The sequence below is a fragment of the Rosa rugosa genome, chromosome 1 (assembly GCF_958449725.1).
Source record: "Rosa rugosa chromosome 1, drRosRugo1.1, whole genome shotgun sequence".
Lineage (NCBI taxonomy): Eukaryota > Viridiplantae > Streptophyta > Magnoliopsida > Rosales > Rosaceae > Rosa > Rosa rugosa.
Genome location: NC_084820.1, coordinates 60,819,593 through 60,844,535, shown reverse-complemented (window position 1 = coordinate 60,844,535; position 24,943 = coordinate 60,819,593). Strand labels below are relative to the sequence as shown.

Sequence of the window (24,943 nt, the reverse complement as noted above, 5' to 3'; positions counted from 1 at the left end):
AAAAAAAAAAAAGTCAAACACCTATAAAAGATAACTAAAGTACATGCATCTGAGTGATCTGACCATATTTCTTCACTGCCTCTTGCCTCGAAAACGAGTGCTGGCACTAGTATAATTAATGTATGCAAGTCTCTCATTTTCTTCTCTTTTAATTTCTCCCCTTTTCTGTCCTCTCCTCCTCACCTCTGCCCACTGCTCAGTTCTACGTTTCTCAACTTCTCAAGCTCAGACAGTCAGACTCTCACCTCTCTCTAGTCTCTACCAAGTCACTCTATCTCCTCTCCTCAACAGTCTGCTCTCATCTCTCAACCTTGTTCAGGTATTACATTTTAACTTCTCTTCTATAATGAATTTTTTTTGACGAAATTAGAATGTAATTTAGGTTAGAATTTGGGTATTTCTAGATTTCTTGATGTAATTAATCAAATCTATTGATCCTAGAAAAAGATATTGAATTTCTATTTTTAATACCCAAATGCCCAATTGCCCATGATAGTGGCAATTTCTTTATTTTGTTGATTGTTTGAGAGTTGAGTTGATTATAATTTTGATTGGGTGTTTTTTAGCTTTTGAGTAAGTTAAATTTATTTTCCCTTGTGGTGGGGAGGGGTGTGGTGGCCTGGTAGTTGAATTTGTATTGACATTGAATAAAAATTTGGGTGACAAAATGCATTTTGTGGATGATATTTTGATAAGTGCTATGCAATTGAGATATTCCATCAAAACAAAATAGACTCTGCCAAATTTTTGAGAATAATTTTTCTTGCCAGCATAAGGTAAATTTAGCCCACCTCAAATTTAATTCCTGGTTCCGTGCCTGAAACCAACCCAGTTCATAAATGGTTTGGTTTGGTATTGAACCGATTTTCAATTTTTAAAGTTAAAAAACCTTAACCAAACCATATTTATCGGTCGGTTTTGGCCGGTTTGTACCATGTTTTGCACACCCCTATATATCATACATTTTTATGTCACATGATCTTAATCATATTTTTCATTCTTATTAAATATATATGAATGCTTTAATGAGTATGTAGTGAAATTGAAAAATGAAAAATTGAAAAAAGATAAGGAAAATAATAAGGAATACAATCTAATATTATTGAATTGGAAAATCTACATAAAATAAATATAATATTTTTTTGGTATAATTATTGTCCTTAATAGTCATTTTATAGTAGGTTATATATGTCATTTAATAATTCATAATAGAGTGAGGTCAAGTGAGCAGATTTGGAGGTCCCAATAGAAACAGTATTCATCTAAAAGTGGCAAAATTGCTTTCAGTTTGTCAATGCAACCATGAAAGGCAATTCCCATACCAATAGACTACTTAAAACTCCATGACCATTGATTTAGAATAATTGAATCTGGGCCAATTACATGGGTCAAACAATTTTTCATTGCTGCATTGGTTTTTTACCTTTTTTTTTTGGATTGGCATGGATTTGCTCTAAGTCTTAAAGAAGATATCTCAATTTCATTTTATTTGGGAGAAATTTACTGCAAGATTATTCTATCATTTTGCACTAAATAGGATTCCAACTCTAATTGTACTGATATATGCATGCAAGCATAGTTCTTTGGAGTCAGGTGTAAAATCAAATGACAAACTTACTGAATTTTTTAATACAGGAAACATTAGATGTCATGATGTCAACAAGGGCTTCTATCGCAAATTGAGTTTTCACCATGTCATGTTAGTGAACAGGATTGCTAAGGTCGGACGTCTTTAGAGAAGAAAATAAGTTTTGCTTGTAAGTGAATGTTCAGTGAATTTTTCTACGTTTATAGTTTAGAACCACATTGGCTTGCTGTTATTGCTAAGGACTCTTTCCGGTTTGAATTAGATCTGTAAGTATAAGAGCCACTATTTAGTTTTGATCCTTGTCATGTGTTCTGAGGCCTTGTGAAACTTCATTGGCTCAGCTCAATTGCTGAAGTGGTATTAAGCGTGATCTGATTCATAAGCCTTATTCTTAATGATATCTTCAAAAATTGAAGGAGGTCCAACTACCCATTTTAGAGGTATAAATATAACCTAAACAAAAGAAAAAGATTTTCTAGATTTTATTAGAGATGGGCATTATGGGAAAATTAGGGAGGTGTGGATAGCAAATTGATTATTTGTAAAAATAAGTTGGAGGTCTATTAAGTGAGGAGATCAAAATACCAATTTTGGAGGTATGAATAGAAGCTCCGAAAAAAATATTAAAAAAAAGTTATATTAAAGTCTTAAGTGATAAGAGACAATCTTTTCTCCAAAAAAAATAAAAAATAAAATAAAAAAATAAACTAATCACCAAGAAAATGTTGCAATTCCACTCCTTCATTCCTCAATTTAGGTTGGTCAGGTTCGCGGATTTGAGAGCGTGAAAAATGAAACTCTTTCATTTCTTGTGTTTGGTGTGCATAACGTAAAATCCGTCTCATCCTTGAGAGACTGCTTCTCTGCGAAAACCCTAAAGGCCGGTCTCCGCTCTGCAAAATCGTCCTCGTCCGGCGGAGCTCGGACGTGTAGGGGGGGGCCTCTAGGCCTCACCGTCGTCGTGAGGTCGGCTGCCGGACGGGTTTTGGATTGCTATTGCTCTTGGAGGGCCATCAAATGGGGTGTTGCTTGGGCGTGTCGGATTGTTCTGGCTGGGAGGATGGACGGTGGTGGTTGTGCGAACTGATCCGGTGATCGAACCCGGATGACAGTGCCACGAGTCAGGCTCTGGATTGGGGTTTTTTGGTTTTTCTTCGTCTTGGCGTGGTTTGAAGCAGTGTGGCTCGTGGGGTTTTGGGTCGCAGCGGTGGGATCACGGCTAGGGCTGTCAATTTCGACACGACCTGATAACACGACTCGAAACCCGCACGAAATAAAACGGGTTGAACCCGCACGATTAAAAAGCGGGTCAACCCACCATGACCCATTTAATAAATGGGTCGGCCATGGGTTAACCCGCCAACACGAAGTGAACCCGTATAACCCGATTATACTATACTTCATCTTGAAATTTTGGACGTTTGGAGTATTTGATCATAGGATTAGACAATTTGAAATATTTTTCTTTATAATCATTGGATTTAATTATTTATGAATTATATATAATTATTTATATTCTTCGTCTTGTGGAGTTTTTAGTGAATTTAATCAATTTATGTATTTTTTTAGTTAAATGGGTCGCATTGTTAACCATTAAATGGGTCATTTTTTGTCTAACACGACACGGCCTATTTATTAAATGGGTTAAGCGGGTTGGAAACGGGTAACCCGTTTAATAAATAGGTTGGGTTTGGGTTTAAATTTTTGACACGATTATTAAATGGGTTGGGTTTGGGTTTGTTTCATGTGATACGATAAATACCTTGACCCGACACGAACCCAACCCAACATGACCCATTGACAGCCCTAATCAAGGCGGAGCGGATCGGGGTTGTGCGGGTCGTGGCGGTGACAGTGTGGGGTGTTTGGATCAGGGTTAGGTGGCGTGATTGTGGGGCATGGCCCGTGCGGTGCTGTTTTGAGGCGCTGACGGTGCGATCGTGGGAGGCAGGTTGCGGCGGAGTGCGACGGACGGAGAGAGGCTGCCGTGGCTGGTTCGTACAACAGGGAGGCTGGGCAGGTGAACTTGGACCGAACTGGCCTGATGGGCCTTGGAGGACCTTTTTTGGTGGTTGTCCTTTATTTGGGCTTTGAGTTTCTGGCTGGGGTCCTACCCTAGTCCAGTAGATTTCAATTTGGGCTAGGGTTTAGGCTCTTGACCCAACTCTATGTTTTTAGTTTTATCTAAATTCAATAATTTCTTTGTATTAGGAACTTAGATCTCTAGCGCCTCCGGCGTAGTACCAATGGAGGATCTCCGCTATCTCTACGATCTGAAATGTGTAATGAGTAGGTCTATTTCTATGAACTACTGTGGGTACTACCACTACCTTCTTGTCTGTCTAGGGCTGTCACTCGGTCGGTTCGAATCGGTTATAGGTATTACCAACTTCAAAACGAAAGCTTTCGGTTTCAAAACTGAGCTACCAATTACCAACCAAAATTTTCGGTTTTTAATCATATCTACCAAATTCGGTATTTTGGTTTTCGGTATTACCAACTTTAGAACAACTAATTCTTTGTAATATAAATTAGAATGAACAAAATTAGATTTTTCAATTTTATAACCGTAAACTTCGTATTCATCTACTAATCATAGCTTTCTTTTGTATATATGACATCAAATTTTATCTATTTTCAATAAAACTAGGTTATTTAACCATCTTGGACTAGGTTACTCAAAATACATGTACTATTAATTATGTAGTATATTGAGTAATGTTCATACTATTATGAAAACTTTTATGTTTATTTCTTAATATACATGTATGTGTATTGAAAACCATAGTATATAAAGCTAATATTTAGATAATCGGTAGATTCAATATTTACCAAAACCAAACCAACTTTTTCGGTAATTTTCGATTTCGGTTTTATCGGTCTCGGTTACCAAAAAGTCGGTTTACCAAACCTAAAGTATCGGTTGGTATTCGGTCGGTTTGGTAATTGCCAAACCAAGTGGCAGCCCTATGTCTGTCTATGTCCTTAAATGACAGCGGAAGAGTATGTAACGGCCTATTCTGGCTTGTGATGAATATACTATTTCGCCCCGTGGGCTTGATTCAAAAAAAAAAAGGATATGCACAAAGTTTCTTAGAGGAAATGGAGGAAAGTTAATCACCCCATGTTTGGTCAGGGATTAATTTTCCTCATTTTCTATTATTTTATTGTATTAATTACGAATTTCCTTTTCCAAGTGTACGTTTCCAAACACCGTAATGGAGGATTTTCATGGAAATTTTAATTTTCTACTTTTCTATAAGTAAAAGAAATTTTTTCTTTCTTTCCATAAACCAAACGATACATTATTGTAGTTAATCTCAAGGCCTTTAGCTGTGCATCTTAACCATAAAAAGACTAACGATAAGACTAAAAATTCGGATTACGTACATATATAGTCTAACATTAAAGAGACTATAAGAGATCGAGAGGTAGTGATATCAAGAGCAAGCGTGCAATTTAATTCCTCTCATGAGGTTGTTTTGCTTCTTCCTTGATTCGATCTTACCTATATGATGAGGCTTTTTAATAAGAAATCTATGTTCATCGGGGAGCAAGAATTGATATGTGATATAAGAATTTTAATTTTCTATTTTGAAAAGGATTAAGGATTAAGGATTAAGGATTGAAGGATTGAAGGATCCTTAATCCTTAACTCTATTTTGGATTAGGATTGAAGGTGTACTGCAATCCCCTAAACAAAAGGATAAAGATTTCAGAATAAGAGTCGCAGTGTTACCAATTTTGAGCAGCATTGGTTTTTGGCTCTCCCAAGAAGGCAATGCAAACAATCACTTTTTGTAGATGCGCAGCGTGCCAGCACCGTGGGGTGAGAGTCGTACGGGTTGTCCAAGCTTGTGGAAGAGATCTCCGGCAACCTCTGGCGACTCCTCTCTCTCTCACAAAAGGGGTGAGGATAAAATAGTAAAAAAAAAAACCAAAAACATTGGAAAAAAAAAAACTACTTTTGGGTAAAAAAAGAAAGAAAAATAGAGATTTATTGAGAAAATAATGAGAAACCTCATAAGTCAAGACCCAATTGTTTAGGTTAGTGACCACAATCCATGGGTGCTAAGTACAAGTCTTTCAATAAAAATGCAATACATGAAAAAACTAATAATATATATATATATATTAATATGAAAAGTATGCTTGGTTCAGATGACGTTGGTACTTCTAGAGTTTATTTTTTATCACATCCCTTGTCTAAGGTATGATTCTCACATTTCCTTAGAGATTTATGACACATTTACTTACTTGGAATGAATATGGGGATATATGGAGGCATAGATTCCTATAGCTGCGCTCTCCTATATTTACTAATATATACGGGTATGAGAATGAGCATGGGTTAAACGTCAATATCAGGATTCGATTCCTAAGTAGGTATTAGGAATGAATCCACCGGAATGAAATATTTCTACCAAAAAATATCATTTACGTATTTTCATGAACATAGATTTTCATTACCTCTATTTACATAGATTTTTTTCTTTCTCTTATTATTATTTGTTTTTTCCTTAACATGCCAACATATATACTGGATAAGCACAAAACTTTCATATATATGACGTGACTAGATCGATCTACTATGATCGATCATCATATATTAAAAAGTAATTCTTACAGAACTTTTTAAGCTTTGGTATTTTGTAAAATAAGTTTCGCCCACTTATCAAGTAGGGGTGTTTCAGTAATCATGCTAGTTTTGATTCCGATTCAAGTTAAATTGTAAACAATATCTTTTACAGTTAATAAACAGCATCATAAAAAATGATGGGTGTTTCTAAATGTACCCAGCAAAAATCTAAGTATACCCAGCAATTATTTTTAAATTAAAAATATATAATAAACTCAATTAATTTTTCCATCATTGCCCCATCGCCAAACACCCAGCAAATATTGGGTTTTTCTTTCTATACCCACCAGCAACGTCTAAGGATTGATTTATAGGGAGAGAAGTTAATTAGTTTCTTCTTGTGGAATCCATTATTCAATGAATATTACTTCTTGATCTTGGTGGTAGAGACAACAAATCAATTCCATTGAGATGATTTCTCATTCAGTTTGAAGATGATTCGCACCTTTCTCAACTCTTGAAAATTTTTTCTCTTCCCTCTAATAATAATTTGTTCTTTTATTTTGCTTAGATGATTAATTGAACAAAAAACTCATCAAATATGTCTCAAACTGAAGCAATTCCTACCGGAACATGAATCTTGAAACCCAAAATAAAAGAGAAAGGGAATAAGAAGTTGCTGGGTTTGTTTTGTGTAGATGAGGGTATTTTGGAAAATTTATCTGCATTTAATTAGATATTATTGGATATAAATAATTAGCTGGGTACACTTAGAATTTTGCTGGGTACATTTAGAAAGACCCAAAATGATTAATTCCAAAACCAGTTCATTTACTCTCTCATTCAGGTTGTATCTTATTCATGAATTTCTCAATTCCAAGTAAGTATTAGCATTTATAAAGTATAAGGTTTAATGTGTTAATGAGCCCTTGCTATAAATAGCTTTTTATATCACCCCGACCTCATTTTCTTGATCCATATAAAATATTCACTAGAATAATGGCCAAATAACTCAAGAAAAAGCAAATTAAACAAAGAATTAACGATAATTTTTTTCCTCTTATGTCTTTCCTATTTGTTTCGGCCGGGAATCACCCACTACTTGAACCTTTTGCGCCATACATGCATTCATGATCCATCATCTATGCTCTTCCTGTTGCAGTTGCATTGACAGATATAGCCTAATGCTAGTTAGTATTGGGCGACACAAGGCTCTCTACATGGATGAGAGAGAGAATACTAAAGTCATTATCTATGAGAAATGTAATAAAGTTTTCTTTGTAATGCAAAAAGCAAGTTTTGCAACTAGCTAGTATCAGTAGAATTTTACCATTACCTGAAAACTATGTCACTGGTTCTACTAAAAGAAGACATCCAGTGGTCTATACACAAGGATATGAACAATTTTGTCCAGGATTCTCGAACACCATATTCCTTCATCAGCCATAAAGCATATGCATACCGATTGGTAGGAGGAAGTACGAGTAAGCACAAACAACCTCTTGAAAACCCCAATTGATATTGGGGATAAAACTTAGTCCCCTAGTCAGGTAGCGGCACTATCATAAAGGAAACAAACATCATTAGATTCTTCGACCCAATGTAGAGCTCCATTTATAGATTTTGCAAAAGGGCCCCAAATGCATCTCTAGGAAAGATCATCAAGAGGGTACTTCTGATCAATCCTTCTCCAAACATTTGTTTTCAAACTGTAGATAGTGGATTCAAACTATAGGCATTTGCCTCCAATTCTATAAACTTACTGTAAGCTTTGGGCGAGATAAGGCTCTCTACAGACATTACCAGGGAGACGAAGCAAACACTCATGATCAGTTGGGAGATATGTAATTGGATCCCATGTGATTGGATTATGAAAATTCTGATTAAGTGGGACTGGGATTGTTCTGGTCCAAGATTCTCGCACCATATATTCCTTCAAGACCCAGAAATCACACTGATCATCAGCACGGTTGTGAACAATTAAGGACAACAACCCTCTTGAAGCCCCATCTACATATAAAGCCCCTACTAATGGACGAAGACCCGCATGACTAGGTTGTGGTAGTTCCTTGTATGTCACACTCGTTTAATCCAGAGAAATAATAACCCTATTATCAAATGGTCCTTCCATCCAGGGTAGAGCTCCACTTACAAATGTTGCGGACCTTGTAAGAGTTTCGAATTGATGAGAATAGTTTTCAATCCTTCTCCAAGAATTTTTTTTCTTAATGTGTAGATCATGGAATCATAAACATCATCATCATCAACCAATGTAATTGCCACCTTGTACTCGTCGCCATTGTAGTCATAACCAAATCCATACCTCACTACCTTCTCTACTTGCTTCCCATGTACATTAGGATCACTAGGTAATATTTTGAACTCTCTTGTACATGGACTCCACAAGAAGATGGAATGGATATTAGCATCAGAATCATCACTATCATGGACTTATACACATACTAAACCATCACAAGAACCTACGAAACCAAAATAGTACTCATTCGGAGGGTTCTTGTAAGGATGATCAGGCTGCTCGATCAAGACATGGGATGACTTTGATAGGGTACCGGACTTGAACGGTAGATTATCTGCCAAGGAGAATTTATGTGGATTCATGATGATCGTTCTCTTGGAGCAGTGCAGGGTAGACAGAGTGAGATGTTTAATATCTCTCTGTTTGTTGCCATAGTGATGTGGTGGTGCTTTGCCTTCTGATCTGGAAGCAATGTGTAAGCGGATAACCTAGGATAGTTTCAATCCTCCTATTCCTTCAGAGATTCTATTAAAAAGATGATAATTCGCATATATAGTGTATGGGAGCTGTCCTAGTTTATTTTATTAGACGACCCTTTGTTTATACGTGGATTTTTAAAATAAATATTTGGACAATGACTATGATCTTGAGCCAAAATAAGGGTAAAAAAGAGATGGATAATCTGAGTAGTAAGTATTGCAATCTCAACCATATAACGCAGAGAAATTATTCTACCATCTCTTCATTGAGGACAAGACAAAGTTACAAGATATTTTTGCAGTTTAACTGTTCTCATCTTTGAGGCTTTAAGCCTTTGAACAAGTAAGGCTGTGTATCTCCCTAATCTGACTAACTCATATCTCACACGGAAATGTCTCTACCAAAAAGTTGAGCTATTCCCTTCTTGGGGTCACTCTGTTTCACAATTGACTCTCCAACCAAAATTGCTTTTACACCAGCCTTTTGCACATAAGCTATGTCATCAGGATTAAACAGCCCAGATTCTCCTACCACAATTATGTCTCTTTCACGGATCACTTCGCCACGCTTTCCTTCTAGAAGCTTTTTTGTGTTGCTAGTATCAACCTCGAATGTTTCTGCATGAAAGCAATAGTAAGCTTATCATGTTGCAAATAGATTTTAAGGCTTAATCCCCTTGCATACATAGCCAAGATTATGAGAAAATAACAATCTTTTAAGTGAAGTAGTGAACCATGCAATTCAAACCAAGAGTTATATACTTTTACTACTAATGTTGGCCATCCACGACAATACATAAACAATGATTTTGTTAGCAAACATTGATACTGTAAGGTAACATGAAACACCAAGCATAAGCTAATTCACAAAACTTGAAAATTTTACCAAGATTGCGGTTGTTGATGCCAATAAACTCAACCCCCTCGATTCCAAGAACCCGGTCCATTTCCTTCTCATCGTGCACCTACAAAATGTATAACAGGAGAGTCCAAATTAAAGTAAATTCTCTGAGCCACTTCAATTTGATCAAAAGGAAAACTTCTAAGAGAGCTAAGAGCAAAAACAATGACATCCAACTCATATTGGAAGGGAAAAAGAATCTCAGAGATTTTGTTCAATACACACCAGAAAACTAGGAAACAGCTGAAATTATCCAGAAATCAGGAACAAATGAAAGTACTAGCATTGGAGTTGATGATGATGCTCGGTAAGAGTTCACTAATTCAAACACTAAATTACAAATTGCAAACTAGCACACGATATGCAGCCACTAGATATTGGGATGAGAAAAATCATGCTGCAACAGATGCATCAACTCTTCATATAAGCAGCTCATAATAATGCCAGATATGTAAGAATAGTGACCCATGTGCAACTCAAATAACAATATGTTTCTATACAGTTTAACCTCACCACCTATAAATGCACTTGCAAAAATTAAGTATTTGAAGAAGAATGAAGTAGAACTCAAACCTCAACAAGGGTTGCCATTTTAAGCTTCTTGCATATCTTAATCATGTAACCGATATCAAGGTCAGGCAAAACAGCAGCAATCAAAAGAATAGCATCTGCACCTTTGGATCTCGCATAGTAAATTTGCCAAGCATCAACAATAAATTCTTTGCACAACAGAGGACACTGCAAAATTTTCTCTGTTAAAATACAAACTTATACAAATACTACATGCTAGCTTGCATGTCCGAAGACATCGATTTATGGAACAAACCTGAACTCCAGCATTTCTTATTGCTGCCATGTTTTCATAACTTCCCTATATTGATTAAGCCAAAAGAAAGTCAGGTAAAACTCATAGATTGTAGCATTGTTGGAATATCAACAGATTATCAAACTAAATTGTTCACCTGAAAATACTTTTCATCTGCCAAAACACTAAGACAAGCAGCTCCCCCACTTTCATAAGCTTGGGCAATTTCAACCTATCATAAGAAAGTTTAGAACAATAAGATCTAATATAACAAACAAGCAGATCAAAAACTTTAAGACATAAATGTGTAATTCCTTTCAAGTCTTAAAACTCAGGAATTGGGACAAAAAAGATGCAGACTTTTACCGGATCAAAATCCTCTCTCAAAACTCCTCTACTCGGAGAAGCTTTCTTCACTTCAGCTATCAACCCAGGCAGTCCAGTTCTTTCATTGGCCGCCCTGAGAGCTCCAACAAAATCCCTAACAGGAGGAGCCTTCTGCAGGTCTTTCAATAACGAATGCAGAGGCTTCTTCTCTCTCCACTGAAAATCCGTAGTCATAATCACCAACACCATTAACTCAAAACTCAACAATTAAACCACATTCGATCAAATCACTCGTCTTTTAAACCACATTTTGAAAATCAGCAGTCAAGATCACCAACATTATAAGCACAACGAAAAAACAAAATGAACTCAACAACACTTTCAACACCAAAAAAAACGAGTAAAAAGTTGGAAATATACATACCCTGGCGACTTCTGTGTCCTTGTGCCATATGATCTCCTCCAAGATATTCCTGGGAGTATTGCCCTCGTTCTCCAGTCGAAACTCAAAAGGCCCAACATAGTGCTTGGGCGGCCCAGTCGGCGGCCTCCTCCTGATCTTGATACCCTGCGCCGCAGCAACTTCGTTGTGAAACATACCCACCTCCCACTCCTTGATTTTCAGCTCGTCTTTCACCGGCTCCGATTCGCTGCCCATTGCAACCTAACATCAAATCAATGTGACTCATTCGAAACTTGACGTGACAGTAGAAATAAATTGACAGAGAAATTGGAGAACCAAAAAAAAAAAAAAAAAAAACCTGTTGAGCTCGAACAATGGCGGAGGAAGGAAGAGAGAGGGAGTTGGGTCCGGTGGCGGAGATGGAGCGTTTGGGTCTGCAAGTGAAACAAGGGAGGGACCTGAAGGAAGCTAAACCCTCCATTACTCGATAGAAGGGGTTGAGATTTTGAGACGAGGAGGGGCTCCGCTACTTGGGTATGTGGCAGCGGACAGTGGACTCCGATTTGGTCAAAGATGGGATTTTATATTTAAAATTAACATTCACGAGGATAATTTGTTGTGACTTGAGGTCAGCCGCACTAGTTATTATTAGTAACGAATTTAGCTGACTGGATTTGTTGAAGAGAAAAAGAAATTTGCATCCTCTTCCTCAATTTACCATGATACAAACAGAAGGAAATCTAATTACATAATGAAAATACTTGTTCATTGTGATTTATTTCTATGTAATGCTAGTGAGCGTAACTATGTTTGGAAGGCAAAACGAGAATATTTGACTATGAAATTTTTTTCTTATATATAATATCAATTTTAATTGGACGATGGGACCAATCCAATAGTCAGATCACCTGAATCAAGACTTCCTCTTCTTTTAGACATTGTCTGTGTGTTCTAGCATATTTTACGGAGAGTGAAATTCACACTCCGTGTTTCATTTTTAAGGGAAAAATTGCCTAATTGCCCCTTCAATTTTTTCTTGTATGTGAAATACCCCCTAATGATGAATTGTACCTTCAACTTTTCTAAGTTTACTTCATTGATTTGATAAAGAATATCTTGTAAAATAAAATTAACCCTGAATTATATTAATGTACTATCTTGGATGGACTCTAGTCAATCTATTACCCAGAACTCATTGAACAGCACAAGAATGTAAATGTTGGAACTTGGAACAGAATAAGAGAGTCCACGGTAGTTCTATAATAAGTACAATCAACTACAAAATACGTTGTTATAGTATAGCTTTGTTTTCCAATTTGGTATTTGCATGTGACGTAGCATTGCATCCTTTTGACCATGTATTTCTTCCAGATGATGGTGGCTGTTCTGATAAACTCATAATTAAATTTCACTGGATGTAAACTGAGCTAGAGTTCATCAGAAAATGGCTTACACCTGCAGACCCAGGAGCAATCACAGTTGAGACTTTTCTCACTTAAAAAACTTCCTGAACCCATTGAAGATCGTCAGAGCTCTCAGTTCACCCTTTCGTATGTCCCTCAGTTGCCTTCTCAGTATCTGAATCCATGCAGTATCAGCAAAATAAATAAGACAGATATAATCATAAACATGATAGCAATGCATAACGCAAACCGAATACATGTAATAAACTCTGGAGAATTTATTCTTAATTTCACAGTTTCAGAAATCAAGTCCTCCACAATTTTCTGATCACAAACTAGTTAGAATGATCAATCTTGTAGATGCAAAAGAAGTATTGTTCTTACATATTGAGCACGGAATAGGATTCTCTGCTCACTAGTAGACAAGTCCACCGCTAGCTGTTTCAGAAACAACCTTCGGTTTAGCTGCTTTGGAGATGTCACGTCCAAATCCATTGAACCACTTGCCTGTGAGCACATATCAACTGTGAATTTAACTGCTTGAAACTCTTACCTCCATCCTACCCATAGGTGATAGCATTGTGTTCTTATCAACAGAAGTATAAGTTTTCATACAAATTATGGCCTCACCTGTAAGAATTTGTTATACTTTGATATGCTAACTTCACAACTATCCAATATGAACTGTAGTACTTCTTCTTCTATTTCAGGATATCTTAAATCCTTCCTGGTGGTAGATTTGTTCGATGCTGCGGCAGCCATCTACAAACAAAGATATTTCAGATACGTACTACAATATACATTGATCAACAAAGATGATAAAACTATTTCACCTCTTCAAATTGTTTGTTCATACTTGGAGGGCTGACAGCTAAATAAGCAAATGCCATTAGCTCCGATGGCCAGCCAGTAATTCGTACAGGAAAACACTCTGTACTGCTTAAAAGAAACACACAATTTGGTGTTAGAACTAAAAGTACTCCATAACGGAGGAAAGAGTAAATTTTGAAATCATCTGCAAGGAGTCAATTGAATGATGGAATAAAAAATGAAGTGAAGATAATCTGTTGACGTCTTCTTCTGAGTTAATAGGAGATCGAAAATGACTAATAAGTATGCTTCACACTAGTCACCCAAAACTTGGCAATTGCTTGTGGCGTTCTGAGGTGCGAATAAGGCTTTAAAATCACTCAAAGAGAAGAAAAAGACCGAGCTTTTAGACACTCACGCTGATAGTCCATACTTTCTCAGAGCTTCCAACTTCTCCTTATAACATTTGTCAGATTTTGGAAGTGAAACTGACAACTCAACGGAATCACTAGGGTTGGTGCCCTTGCTTGGGACAAACCCATATGATAGCAACAGCTCTCCATTGGACTTCTTCCCATAGGAAATAAAGACCTGAAGGTCATAAGAAGCAATGAACACGGTTAGCCTATATATGCATTTGAACGAAACCTTAAATTCATGCTTTCAATTATCTTTTTTACAGTATTGTCTATGAACCTCTACTTGATTTACATTTACAGTTGAGAACAAGATTCAATAGTTACCTGCTCACCTGGCTGATATGGCCTATCTGTTGTAAAAACAACTCCCTGGGATGATTTATCATAATCCAAAAACGTATCCACCTACACCAGTCAAATTAAGATGCAGATAGTGGGTAAGTTCATGAAGATAAACAGATAATACTTTTGATCATTTGTATCAAAAAAAGTCTCATCCACAAACCTCACAACTATGATTCAGCATATCTGCCCAAGGAACCAAGGCAACCTTCCCATCCATTGAGGGTAATCGAACCTGTGATTAGGAGAAACAAGGACTTTTATGTCATAAGTTGCTGCAAATGAATAATGTCTTTCAACATTAATATGGATTATTTTCAACATCATGTAGGAAATATCCAATAAAGAATCCAAACAACATAGTATTTAATTACCAGAGATACAGATTCAGTTGTATAGTAAAAATGTGTTTGTTTTTCTTATGAGTTGAAAGATACAGATGCATATAATGTCATCCAGTTGAAGGATGTCATATTTTCTGACCTTTGGTGCTTAGACAACGCAGGAAGTCAAACATAGAAAGAATGTAGATCCTTCAACGTTTTAAACATGTTATAGTGCTCAAGTAATTTTCAAGGGCCAGAGTACATGCATGAGCAGAGATAGATGAGATAGAGAAACAATGAACAGAGGTTTTTCAGGTCATTTCTTCCTTTCTGGACCTGATATTGATGATAACATCTTAATAAATTATAAAATTGTGTTTTCTGTTGCTATTAACAAAATATTAATTCGCACATGGATCATGGATGTCAAACACAGACTCCTAGAACAATTTGACACCAATTATGTAGAAGCAGAAGCAAATTTTACTATGGAATTATCATCAAGTAGTTACTTACCAAGCGTGAGAAAAGAATTCCAAATGACCACTTGAAGGTTTCTATGTTGAATACCTGTAAAATACAAGGAGGATGGACAATGATACACATATCAAAATCAAACAAGTTGTGATTGTATTTTGACAGTGAAAACACATGGGTTGGAGATAAGGATAGTTTTGAGATTCATGTTATTTGAGTCTTGGAGATATAAAAGGTTGAGTATACTTAAGATTGTAAAACGGGTATGCAAATTGTTGATTGACAATTGACCTGGCTCTCTGAAAATAGCGTTAAAAGCTTTTCGACGGCATCAAAGAAGAGTGGGAATTTACAAGCAGACACGACTAGCATACATACAAAACAGGCCTCAATTGTGACATAAGTTTAATACCTCTTCCGGAAATAAATCAGGGTGCTTTGAGAATATCCTAAGCCTTAGATCATTGTATCTGCACAAGATACAGTAATTACTAATTACAAATGTATAACCACTTATCAAGTTGAGAACAAATAAACAAACAATTTTAGAACAAAGATTTAATAGCAAATGCAACACCATACGTTCCAACAACATTAGTAACTCTTTCAATTGCCCTCTGCCTAATCTGTGATGCCTCCAAGTATCGATCAAGCTCTTCGCGAGTCCTGAAATGATATATAGAGGCTGTAGAAAGCAAAATCTGAGAGTAGACTCGATCACTAAAGCTCCACCACTGGAACAATCACTAGAAAACGTCAACTTACCAATACAGAAGTGAATAAGGCTGCCTTGGTAAGGCAGATATATAGTTGTTCCATCTCGAAGATTTCAAGTAACTCGCTTCACTAATCAGATAGGTTGCTAGTAATGGCCAGTCTGGTACAGAATTTTGCTTCAACACCTTACCAGCCTCCCTATTTGTCCATTCCTAGCATTTAAAAAACCACAAGCACAAACATCATCCAAGATTACTAGCAGTCAAAATGACACTAAAGATATTAAATTTCGCGGAGTTTTGCTTGCGAAAATCTTACTGAGTCTGCAGTGATGAACAAAGAGGGAGGCACAAACAGCAGCTTCTCTCCCTTTCTTATATTCTTCAAAGCAACAAGGCCTCTCTCCCCCACCTCAACTCTTTGAATGCCCATTTTCTGAGGTGGGAGGCCTGAATCCGTCAGCCATTTCTGCAGAGCTGAAGCGTTTTCCAAGGAATCAATGTCACAGCCCCAAGGGATCTTCTGGGCCACTCTGGCTTTGGTGCTTTCAGTTGTGGAGATTGAGCACTGAATTGGGTGTCTTCGGAAACTTAGTGGGTGTGACTGAAATGTATGGCTTTTGGGGTGTGAATGGAAACTGGGGATGAAGCTGCTTTGCAAGATTCTTGAAACTTCAGCCATGGCTATCCAATGACACCAAGTAAAGAAGGAACCTTATCTGAGATGTTTATATGGTTTGGGTTGTGGTCATTTTTGCAGTTATCAAACGCGCGGTTGTAAACTTCTTTTGTCGTCACTAATTAGTTTTGGCACTTGTTTTTTTTAACACTCTTTTTACTTAGTCCATAACCCAAAAAAGTCTCTAAACGTTCATAACTCTTTTAACTAAAATGTCATCCATTATGTAATTCAGTATGCAGTACAATAACATTATATTCCATAAGAATCGTCAGAAAAAGTTCGTTACACAGAATACACCACTCAACACACACTCTAAACAGTTAACTCAACTTTTATTGATTATTTTAATGAAAAATCAATGCAAACTAAACTTGTTAAATTGCAAAATTGTATCAAATGAATGAATAGTTCTAATGAGAGTCAATATTTTCATGATCAACGCTAAGTTTGTTTGATGCAATTACATCAATAAACGATTTTTATTTATATTGATTTATTTTAAATAAAATATTTAAAAATTAATTTAATTTTTACTCTTTTATATCACTAGATCAAGGGTTTACACCGCTAAATATAAGGAGAATTCTATAAATGGTCACTCAACTATGACTCATTCGACACTTTGGTCACTCAATTTTCAAATATATCACTTTGGTCACTCAACTATTACTCTGTCAATCACTTTAGTCACTCAAATGACATTTTATCTCAATTTAATCACTTCTCTCAATCATTCTAATACATATTTCTCAATTTTTCACAATTGGTTGGACGAAAATATCATTAATATTGTGGCAAATAATTTATTTTTTTTAATGAAAAAAAATTAACAAAGTGACTAAAGTGAATAACAGAATTAAAGTTGAGTAATCAAAGTAATATACTTAAAAGGTGAGTGACCAAAGTGTCGAATTTAAAAGGTGAGTGACTAAAGTGTGAATAGGTAAAAGTTGAGTGACCATTTCTGAAAAATGAGTTTGCTCCAAAACGGCAGCGTATGGACTATAAGCTCAGCTCAATGTTAAAAACAGAGCTGGAATAGGAATATCCAAAATCCCAAACTCCTGCAACATGTTGTTGGCTAATGCCAACCTCATCTCCTGCAACTTCTCAACCTTCCCATCATCCCTTCCACCCAAAACCCAAAACTCCAAAACTTCACTCCAAACCCAAAACCTCAAGCCCAGGATTTCACACTCCAAAACAGCCTCAAAAGTTTCAACCTTTTTTGGACCCCACAATGGTAAAGCTTCAATCTTTACATTCCACAAGGGCCAGCTTCAAATTTGTCACAGTACCTTGAATAGCCAGAAACCAGAAGACCAAGTTCTGAATGAAGGTGAATCCTTGAAGAGTGAAAATGGTGGTGATGAAAGGAACTGGACAACCTCAATTTTGCTATTTCTGTTGTGGGGGGCACTCATGTTCTATGTGTTCAATCTTTCTCCAGATCAGACCCCGGTAATGTAGACTCAAGATTTTTAAATTTAGTGGTTTAGGTGTTAATGTAATAATGTGTGATATGATGAGGCAGAATCTGATATGTTTTTGTTGAACTAGTTGTATCGCTTACTAAGAGTAGGAGTAAAGACATGAATGTATGCTGTTGTTAATCTTTTACTCTTATTTTGTTGACTAATATGCCTTTGGAAGGTTTAGATTACTTTCTTAGTGGGAGGTTTAAAGTAATGTTTCAAACTGAAATTGTTACTTACTTACTTATGTCAAAGACTCAAAGGCACTATTAAAAGGAACAAGTGAAAATATTTAAAGGTTGTTTCTTTGGAATTGGAGGAATAATTCTTGTCTGAAATTGTTTGAGGAGATTTCTTGGTTGACTTGCATACGTAAACTGAATCATAGTGGTGCCTCATTGTGCATCATGAACATAGATAAACCATTTTATTGAACTATTTGGTAAGCAAGTGACAATGAGAGCAAGTCTACTGGCATGTGAATTCCCTGTTGTTCAATTAATCTTTGCATTGGCGATAAAATATGCTTTTCGATCATCCCACATTTCATATAGTTAACATATGGGCTTTTCATTTTTTCAGTCAAGGGACATGTATTTCTTAAAGAAACTCTTGAATTTGAAGGGAGATGATGGTTTTAGAATGAATGAAGTGCTTGTGTCTGTCTGGTACATAATGGGTTTGTGGCCTTTGGTGTATAGCATGCTGCTGCTTCCAACAGGGAGAAGGTATTGTTATTTTGTTTGAATTTTATATAACAATTTTTGATAATCTTATGCACCTCTTCTCTCCCCTTCTTTTTCTTTCGTGATTAGGATTATGTAGTGGATCTTAGATGAGTCGTGGTTTTTCTCACCCTTAATATACTACAAAATCTCTGGGAACTGGACTTGATCATCAATGTTTCACAGTTAGATCTGAGTATCCATTCTTTTATGTGCAGCTCAAAAAGCAGCATTCCTGTCTGGCCTTTCTTAATACTTTCATGCTTCGGTGGAGCATATGCCCTTCTTCCATACTTTGTACTTTGGAAACCACCACCACCTACTGTTGATGAAAGTGAGCTCGGAAGATGGCCTCTCAACTTTCTAGAATCTAAATTAACTGCTGGGGTAAGAAATGATGCAGCTTTTAAGTTAAACAATGTGTTGGTTAAAACATGGAAAACTGTAGTGTTACTCCATAGCTAACCAGAAACCGCGAACTTAACCATAGCTCTTATATACTCTCTTCAGCCAGTCTTACATCTGATCTGTAATAAAATCTTCATGAAACTGAAATTCATTAGCATAATTGACTTGATTAACATCTGTATCAGTGATAGTTAAAATAGCTTAACATTTTTTATTTATTTTTGAAAATGCAAGTAACTCCATTACACATCAGATTACACTTGCTGCAGGGCTGGGCATAGTCATTTATGCAGGTCTAGCGAGTGGTGCTGACTGGAAGGAATATTACCAGTACTTCAATGAAAGTAAATTTGTAAGTCATTCAACCATTAACAAATATTTCTTAGATATTGTCGTAGTTTCCTACATTTTTTAGGAGTATGGCTATTGTTGATAGATATAATTGAGGAATTTCACTAGACATAACACATTTGGAAACTTAATGATGCAGATCCATGTCATGAGCCTTGATTTCACTCTACTATCTGCATTTGCTCCATTTTGGGTTTACAACGATATGACTTCACGAAAATGGTAATCCTGGTGTTGTTATATATATGTGTGTGTGTGTGTTGAAATCAAGGTCTAAATCCTTAAATACTCAAACACTTATATTTTGGCAGGTTTGACAAAGGCTCTTGGCTTCTGCTTTTGTCACTGGTGCCGCTTCTAGGCCCTGCTTTGTACCTCGTCTTACGACCATCACTGTCAACTGAACCTAGTTCACTGAGCCCTGCTGAGCCAGAATAGTAATTAAGATCTTTGTGTCAGTATCATCTGCATAGAGATTACATTACAGATAGGGTGGAATAGAATGTAAACCATCATGGAGATGTGGCGATCCCAGTCATTGAAAGATGCTTGAGATTTCTTATCCCAGCTAGCATCGTTGTGGGTGTGCTTAAATGACAAAATACACACTGTCATTAGCTTCTTATACAACTCAAACCCTTTGAAAGCTTGATGTAGCCAAGAAGACCAAAAATTAGGATTTCAACTCAAGCTGCATGTTGTAACTTACTGTTAAACAGCAATGGTTACATATGTGAACATCTATGCTTATTTGTTTTTGATAATGAATGTCATTAAGCTCTTAACCTCTTAGGTAATTACAGTTAGCAATGTCGTGAAGAATTTGAAGGCATCAACAATGTGTAGAAAGTGATTTTCATTACCTTTCTCATTACAAGTATACAAGTTATATAGCAACACAAATGCTACTGTTACGGAGAGATTAAATTACAATTACAACAGATGTAGAGCAAATCAGAAACTGATATGCATTTATACAGTGAATCAGAAACTGATGCTAAGTTATGGCTTGATTTCAGCCAATGAGTTATTCTCGCTAACACAATGCTTTTGTATTATTCACACAGATAATCTCAACATGCTCCCTTTTACATGCACCTTTAGTGGGAAAGAAATTAAACTAACAGATGACTTAATATATCACGTTTATAACGCTGTTATAAGTAGGAAAAGCCACGAGCTAATCTTTCACGCATACAACTTCTCGATCTCACTTTTGAACTTGGACTTGATCTGTTCCCTCCTGATCTTGAGAGCAGCAGTAACCAATCCGGATTCGGGTGTCCATGGATCAGGTGCCAAATAAATCTTTCTAGGAATTTCATACTTGTCCAATTTTTCTGCTTTCGCCACCTGCACGAGAAAAAATTTAATTTGCAGGGGGAAAGCTCTCAACTGCCGGAAATCATCTCATGCATGAAGAAGGATGTATTTTACCTTGTAGAGGGATTGCTGAACCTCACTAACTGCTTCATTTTTTCCACACAGCTCTGAAAAATCATTGTAATTTATTCCAGCTTCCTGAGCCCACTTCTCGAGTTCTTGACGCACAGGGACAACTACAGCTATGCAGTAACTGTGGTAGGGATCTGCAAATGCCATAATTTTTTCCACATAATTACTGCTTATCAATGCTGCCTCAATCTGCATCCAGGCGTGACCAATAACGTTAAAATCTCTGAAAAAAAACTACAGCTAGTTCTGTCCTGCAAATAGTTTATCAGAAATGGCACATTATATCTTACACACACCTTTCCGAGGGAGATGTACTCTCCATGCTGGAGTTTAACAATATCCTTCTTCCTATCTATAATTTCAAGGCATCCATCAGGATGAAACCTTCCAATGTCACCAGTATAAAACCAACGCATGCCTTTTTCGTCTACCTGTGGTGAGTCATCAGCACATATATATCACAGAAAACCAAAATGACATTTACAGGCTTGTTAGAAAACTCCATCACCTTGTAAACCTCATCAGTCTTCTCTTGATTTTTAAAGTAGCCAGCAGTTACAGAGGGTCCGCCAACTACAATCTCGCCGCGAGGCATTGGCTTGTCAGATGTCAAGTATCCACCATCTTTCCAAGAAACAAGCTGCATCATAAAAAAAAAAGACACATTCTTCATATTGAACTCTTCAAAATCCTACATGGCATACATCTCAGGTATATGTGTCTTCATGTTTTCTTTTCTTGGTCAGTGAAACTTGCAAAACTTAATGTTAAAGTCGAGACATAGCATTATATTGTCGTAGAGCATCTCATACTGATCATTTGTCTCCACTGATTTTCTTCTTGAATATAAGATACCTTAATGTTGCAAGATTGCAGGGGCGGGCCAACACGTCCCACTGTAGTGTCATCCTTCTCGGACACCGTAACTGCAGCAAATGTTTCTGTAATGCCATATGCTTGGCCGACTGGAGCACTATTTAAAGGAGATGGCATGCAAAGTTAACAACAATGTAAGCCTGATTAGGATCAACACCATTTTCTGAAAGTATGAACTATACGATAATAAACATATAGGATTTGATTCGGCTGCTTTTGAGTGGATCGAAAAGCCAATCTTGCTATGGTATATGTTTTGCTATCAAAATGTAATCATAAGCAGCCACCACCAAAAAAATGCATAACCATATTCATACACAGACTAGAAAGCAATTACCCCATGCAGATATTCATGAATCGTTGTGAATCAGTTGATAAAGGAGCTCCACTACAGATGCTGTAGCGAATGCGCCCTCCGAATACTTGACGTATGTTCTTGAAGACAATATTATCCCAAAACATTCTTTCCAGACCCCAAGCACCAAACCAGCTTCCTTCTACAGCAGCCAGTCGCCGTTTAAACCCAATGTTGAAAAGATTCTTTGCTATCCCCCCTTTCTCCTCAACCTACGATACATCATAGTGATTAGTCTGGAAATAATCCTCAACCTACACATATGAGCAAATAAGAGAAGCTATAATTGAATCAAAGGCAAGGTGAACATTATCCACTTCACACCTTATTATGAACTGCATCTCGCATACGATCTATAATAGCAGGAACTGTTGCCATGAAAGTCGGTTTTAACACAGAAACATCTCCCTTGGTTCCTTTCTTAATTTTATTTGAAGTGTCCGTTAAAGTCAATGCTGAACCATAACCAATTTGACAACCTGCAGCCATCCCCACAGACTGGAAAACCAAAATATAATTAACATTTCAACAACAATTTAATATATAGTAGTTAGTAAAACAAATCCACAACCAAGGTACCTCAGCGACCAGTTCGAAAACATGAGCTAAGGGCAAGTATGCAATGTATACATCAGTGCTGTACAGTCTTGGAAGCACTATCGTAATAGCTGCAGTAGAGGCTACGACATTGCCATGAGTTATAACGACTCCCTATATCAGACACTTCATTTCGTTAAAGGAAAATTAAGCAACATTCGGTATTTGGAAATAATTAGTCCTGTACATTCCTAAACTAATAGTTAAATAGCGTTACTGCTCATAAACAAATTAAATATATATTCAGTTACGAAGAAAACCTTTGGTAGACCTGTACTGCCACTCGTATACATGATAGCAGCAATGTCATTCTTAGAAGGTAATCTTGGATGAGCAGGGTTTTTTTGTCCAAGCTTCTCAACTTCAGAAAAGGATGTAACTGTCCAATAATTGCTGTAACTTCGACATTCGTTAGCATCTGAAATTCCTTCATCTTCAAAATAAATAACTTTTTTAATGGTATTTAGGCTTGAGCTTATGGAAGTCATCTTTGTCAGCTGCTTGGAATCACAGATCAATGTTGATACTTCAGTCTGTCAAAATATAAAAGCTTAAAATGAGCATGTTCTCTGCCTTTGACCATTATAGTTACGTTGGATAATTTTGTTTGAATAAATCATTCATATATTGAAGTATGGAGAAGCAGTGTTTTTGCAACCCACCTCATTAAGTGAGTGAATCAGGGCATCCTCACCTAGGGAAGAATAAATAGTAACAACAGTAATATTCTGGCGGAAGCATCCCTGTAATAGACAACCAACTATGTCAGTAACAACAACACAAACCCGAATCAGGGGCATGTACATTAAGTTGTTGAACACTACCTGAAAGGCTATAAACCACTCAGCGCGGGTGTCACCAAAAATTGCAGCACGGGTATCCACATCATGACCTAGTTTGATAAGCCCCGATGCAAAGTTGCAAGCACGAACAAAGACTTGTCCATAAGTCTGCCATTCATAATCTCCCAAGTGAAGTTTCTCTAATTTGCTGCCATCACTAGCTTTGACAAACTCCCTTCCAATAAACTTCCTAGTTCCAAGAAATCGATTCTGCGAATGCTTGTTACAAGATTGCTCAAACAAGGCTGCGACGGTTGTGGCATCTCTATGAGGAGACTCGATTAACTCAGATGCTTGAGCATTGCGTATTGCGTAACCTTCCTCCCCACCAACTTCCACAGGAACTCCTCTTTGCTTCCTGTTCTTTCCCAAGAATGGCATACTGGACAGGAAGCGAGGCACAACAACGCCAATCACAACAGCGCTCACAACATAGCCTGTCAGAATTGAGAACAGATCACTAGCACCCGATTTATGTTGCTTTGGCGAGTTCACAACGAGCCCCTCAAAACCCTCCATATATCACAGCCAAATAGCTCTCGGTTCAAATATAGAACCAAGGGTTTGGCACAAAAGGTCGAGCGGAATTAAATTTTAATTATGCCTATGAAAATCAATTAAGCTTGGGTATGTGATGGATCATTCTCCACGTTGCTACTCTAGTGGGGCACCTTTGGAGTCTCCGTTCCACAGTACGTAGTACATGCTCATCACTTTCAGAATAAAGGACCTACGTAAATTTAGGGGCCGGCCGATAACTTGAGCCGCAGGCAATCTAACATTAATTCAATGTAATAGATATGACTCTGAACTGTCAAACCTGTTGGCGCCAACAATGGAATGGGAGTAGCTCCTACATGTAATATATTAATTGGATATGGTTTTTACTTCTATCACTGACGTTGACACGTTTTTGTTTTTGATGCATACATGCGTATCTGTTTGTTAAGGAATGCTAGATCACGGTTCTTCTTACAGAAGCAAAACATTTGAAATTCTTGTTTATCAAAACTCATGAGCATTTGACAAAATCGCTAGTAGCAAAAGCACTTCAGAAAACCAAAGACCAAACAAGGCACACAGACTTGACCAATACTAATCGGGCCCTGTTGTATTGTGCTTGGTCGCTTGGGTTACGAATCAAAAACACAACTCACAAACTTCGGCCTGCCCCAAAATAACCGCCTTCTCTAATCTCTAGTTCACATTTCCTTTGGACATTTCTCACTCAGCTAATGTCATGTGGCTTTCACCAGTACTTAAAAGTCAGCTATTTAATGTCTTGAAAATAAATATATCGTTTATCGTTTGGCGTTATTTACCTTTTTTTCTCCATATTTTCAGA

The 24,943-nt window shown here is 36.9% G+C and overlaps 4 protein-coding genes across 4 annotated transcripts; 1 reads left to right on the top strand and 3 right to left on the bottom strand.

Moving 5' to 3' along the window:
• Positions 1 to 9,137: 9,137 nt before the first annotated feature.
• LOC133725862 (indole-3-glycerol phosphate synthase, chloroplastic-like) lies at positions 9,138 to 11,910 on the bottom strand. Its single transcript, XM_062153254.1, has 8 exons — positions 11,698 to 11,910; positions 11,361 to 11,600; positions 10,976 to 11,152; positions 10,767 to 10,841; positions 10,631 to 10,675; positions 10,378 to 10,542; positions 9,790 to 9,868; positions 9,138 to 9,521 (listed from the first exon to the last, which is right to left on the bottom strand). Exons 1-8 carry the CDS (start codon positions 11,818 to 11,820, stop codon positions 9,286 to 9,288), a joined length of 1,140 nt encoding a protein of 379 aa, XP_062009238.1. The 5' UTR covers positions 11,821 to 11,910; the 3' UTR covers positions 9,138 to 9,285.
• Positions 11,911 to 12,531: 621 nt separating this feature from the next.
• Positions 12,532 to 16,572, bottom strand: LOC133725861 (ribulose-1,5 bisphosphate carboxylase/oxygenase large subunit N-methyltransferase, chloroplastic). The gene is made up of 12 exons (XM_062153253.1): positions 16,152 to 16,572; positions 15,882 to 16,045; positions 15,699 to 15,782; positions 15,529 to 15,586; positions 15,156 to 15,209; positions 14,477 to 14,548; positions 14,296 to 14,376; positions 13,971 to 14,143; positions 13,576 to 13,678; positions 13,373 to 13,504; positions 13,127 to 13,249; positions 12,532 to 12,917 (listed from the first exon to the last, which is right to left on the bottom strand). Exons 1-12 carry the CDS (start codon positions 16,512 to 16,514, stop codon positions 12,831 to 12,833), a joined length of 1,494 nt encoding a protein of 497 aa, XP_062009237.1. The 5' UTR covers positions 16,515 to 16,572; the 3' UTR covers positions 12,532 to 12,830.
• Positions 16,573 to 17,551: 979 nt separating this feature from the next.
• Positions 17,552 to 20,262, top strand: LOC133725859 (uncharacterized). The gene is made up of 6 exons (XM_062153252.1): positions 17,552 to 17,975; positions 18,572 to 18,717; positions 18,933 to 19,101; positions 19,376 to 19,474; positions 19,613 to 19,695; positions 19,785 to 20,262. The coding sequence occupies exons 1-6, from the start codon at positions 17,586 to 17,588 to the stop codon at positions 19,909 to 19,911; spliced, it is 1,014 nt and encodes a 337-aa protein (XP_062009236.1). The 5' UTR covers positions 17,552 to 17,585; the 3' UTR covers positions 19,912 to 20,262.
• A 50-nt stretch (positions 20,263 to 20,312) lies between these two features.
• On the bottom strand, positions 20,313 to 24,162 carry LOC133725857 (long chain acyl-CoA synthetase 8-like). The gene is made up of 11 exons (XM_062153250.1): positions 23,581 to 24,162; positions 23,419 to 23,499; positions 23,017 to 23,289; positions 22,739 to 22,870; positions 22,484 to 22,657; positions 22,142 to 22,371; positions 21,784 to 21,901; positions 21,437 to 21,568; positions 21,225 to 21,359; positions 20,911 to 21,117; positions 20,313 to 20,826 (listed from the first exon to the last, which is right to left on the bottom strand). The coding sequence occupies exons 1-11, from the start codon at positions 24,115 to 24,117 to the stop codon at positions 20,662 to 20,664; spliced, it is 2,184 nt and encodes a 727-aa protein (XP_062009234.1). The 5' UTR covers positions 24,118 to 24,162; the 3' UTR covers positions 20,313 to 20,661.
• Between the last annotated feature and the right edge of the window lie 781 nt (positions 24,163 to 24,943).

Coding starts and splice junctions, on each gene's coding strand:
- LOC133725862 (XM_062153254.1), bottom strand. CDS start 11,820: ATGGAGGGTTTAGCTTCCTTCAGGTCCCTCCCTTGTTTCACTTGCAGA. Junction 10,676..10,766: donor CAGATGAAAAGTATTTTCAG/GTGAACAATTTA, acceptor TAATCAATATAG/GGAAGTTATGAAAACATGGC. Junction 9,522..9,789: donor CATCAACAACCGCAATCTTG/GTAAAATTTTCA, acceptor GCTTTCATGCAG/AAACATTCGAGGTTGATACT.
- LOC133725861 (XM_062153253.1), bottom strand. CDS start 16,514: ATGGCTGAAGTTTCAAGAATCTTGCAAAGCAGCTTCATCCCCAGTTTC. Junction 15,783..15,881: donor CCTTATTCACTTCTGTATTG/GTAAGTTGACGT, acceptor ATATCATTTCAG/GACTCGCGAAGAGCTTGATC. Junction 14,377..14,476: donor TGCTGAATCATAGTTGTGAG/GTTTGTGGATGA, acceptor TGACTGGTGTAG/GTGGATACGTTTTTGGATTA.
- LOC133725859 (XM_062153252.1), top strand. CDS start 17,586: ATGTTGTTGGCTAATGCCAACCTCATCTCCTGCAACTTCTCAACCTTC. Junction 17,976..18,571: donor TTTCTCCAGATCAGACCCCG/GTAATGTAGACT, acceptor TCATTTTTTCAG/TCAAGGGACATGTATTTCTT. Junction 19,102..19,375: donor AATCTAAATTAACTGCTGGG/GTAAGAAATGAT, acceptor ATTACACATCAG/ATTACACTTGCTGCAGGGCT.
- LOC133725857 (XM_062153250.1), bottom strand. CDS start 24,117: ATGGAGGGTTTTGAGGGGCTCGTTGTGAACTCGCCAAAGCAACATAAA. Junction 22,372..22,483: donor GAGATGCAGTTCATAATAAG/GTGTGAAGTGGA, acceptor GATGTATCGTAG/GTTGAGGAGAAAGGGGGGAT. Junction 21,902..22,141: donor TTCATGAATATCTGCATGGG/GTAATTGCTTTC, acceptor TCCTTTAAATAG/TGCTCCAGTCGGCCAAGCAT.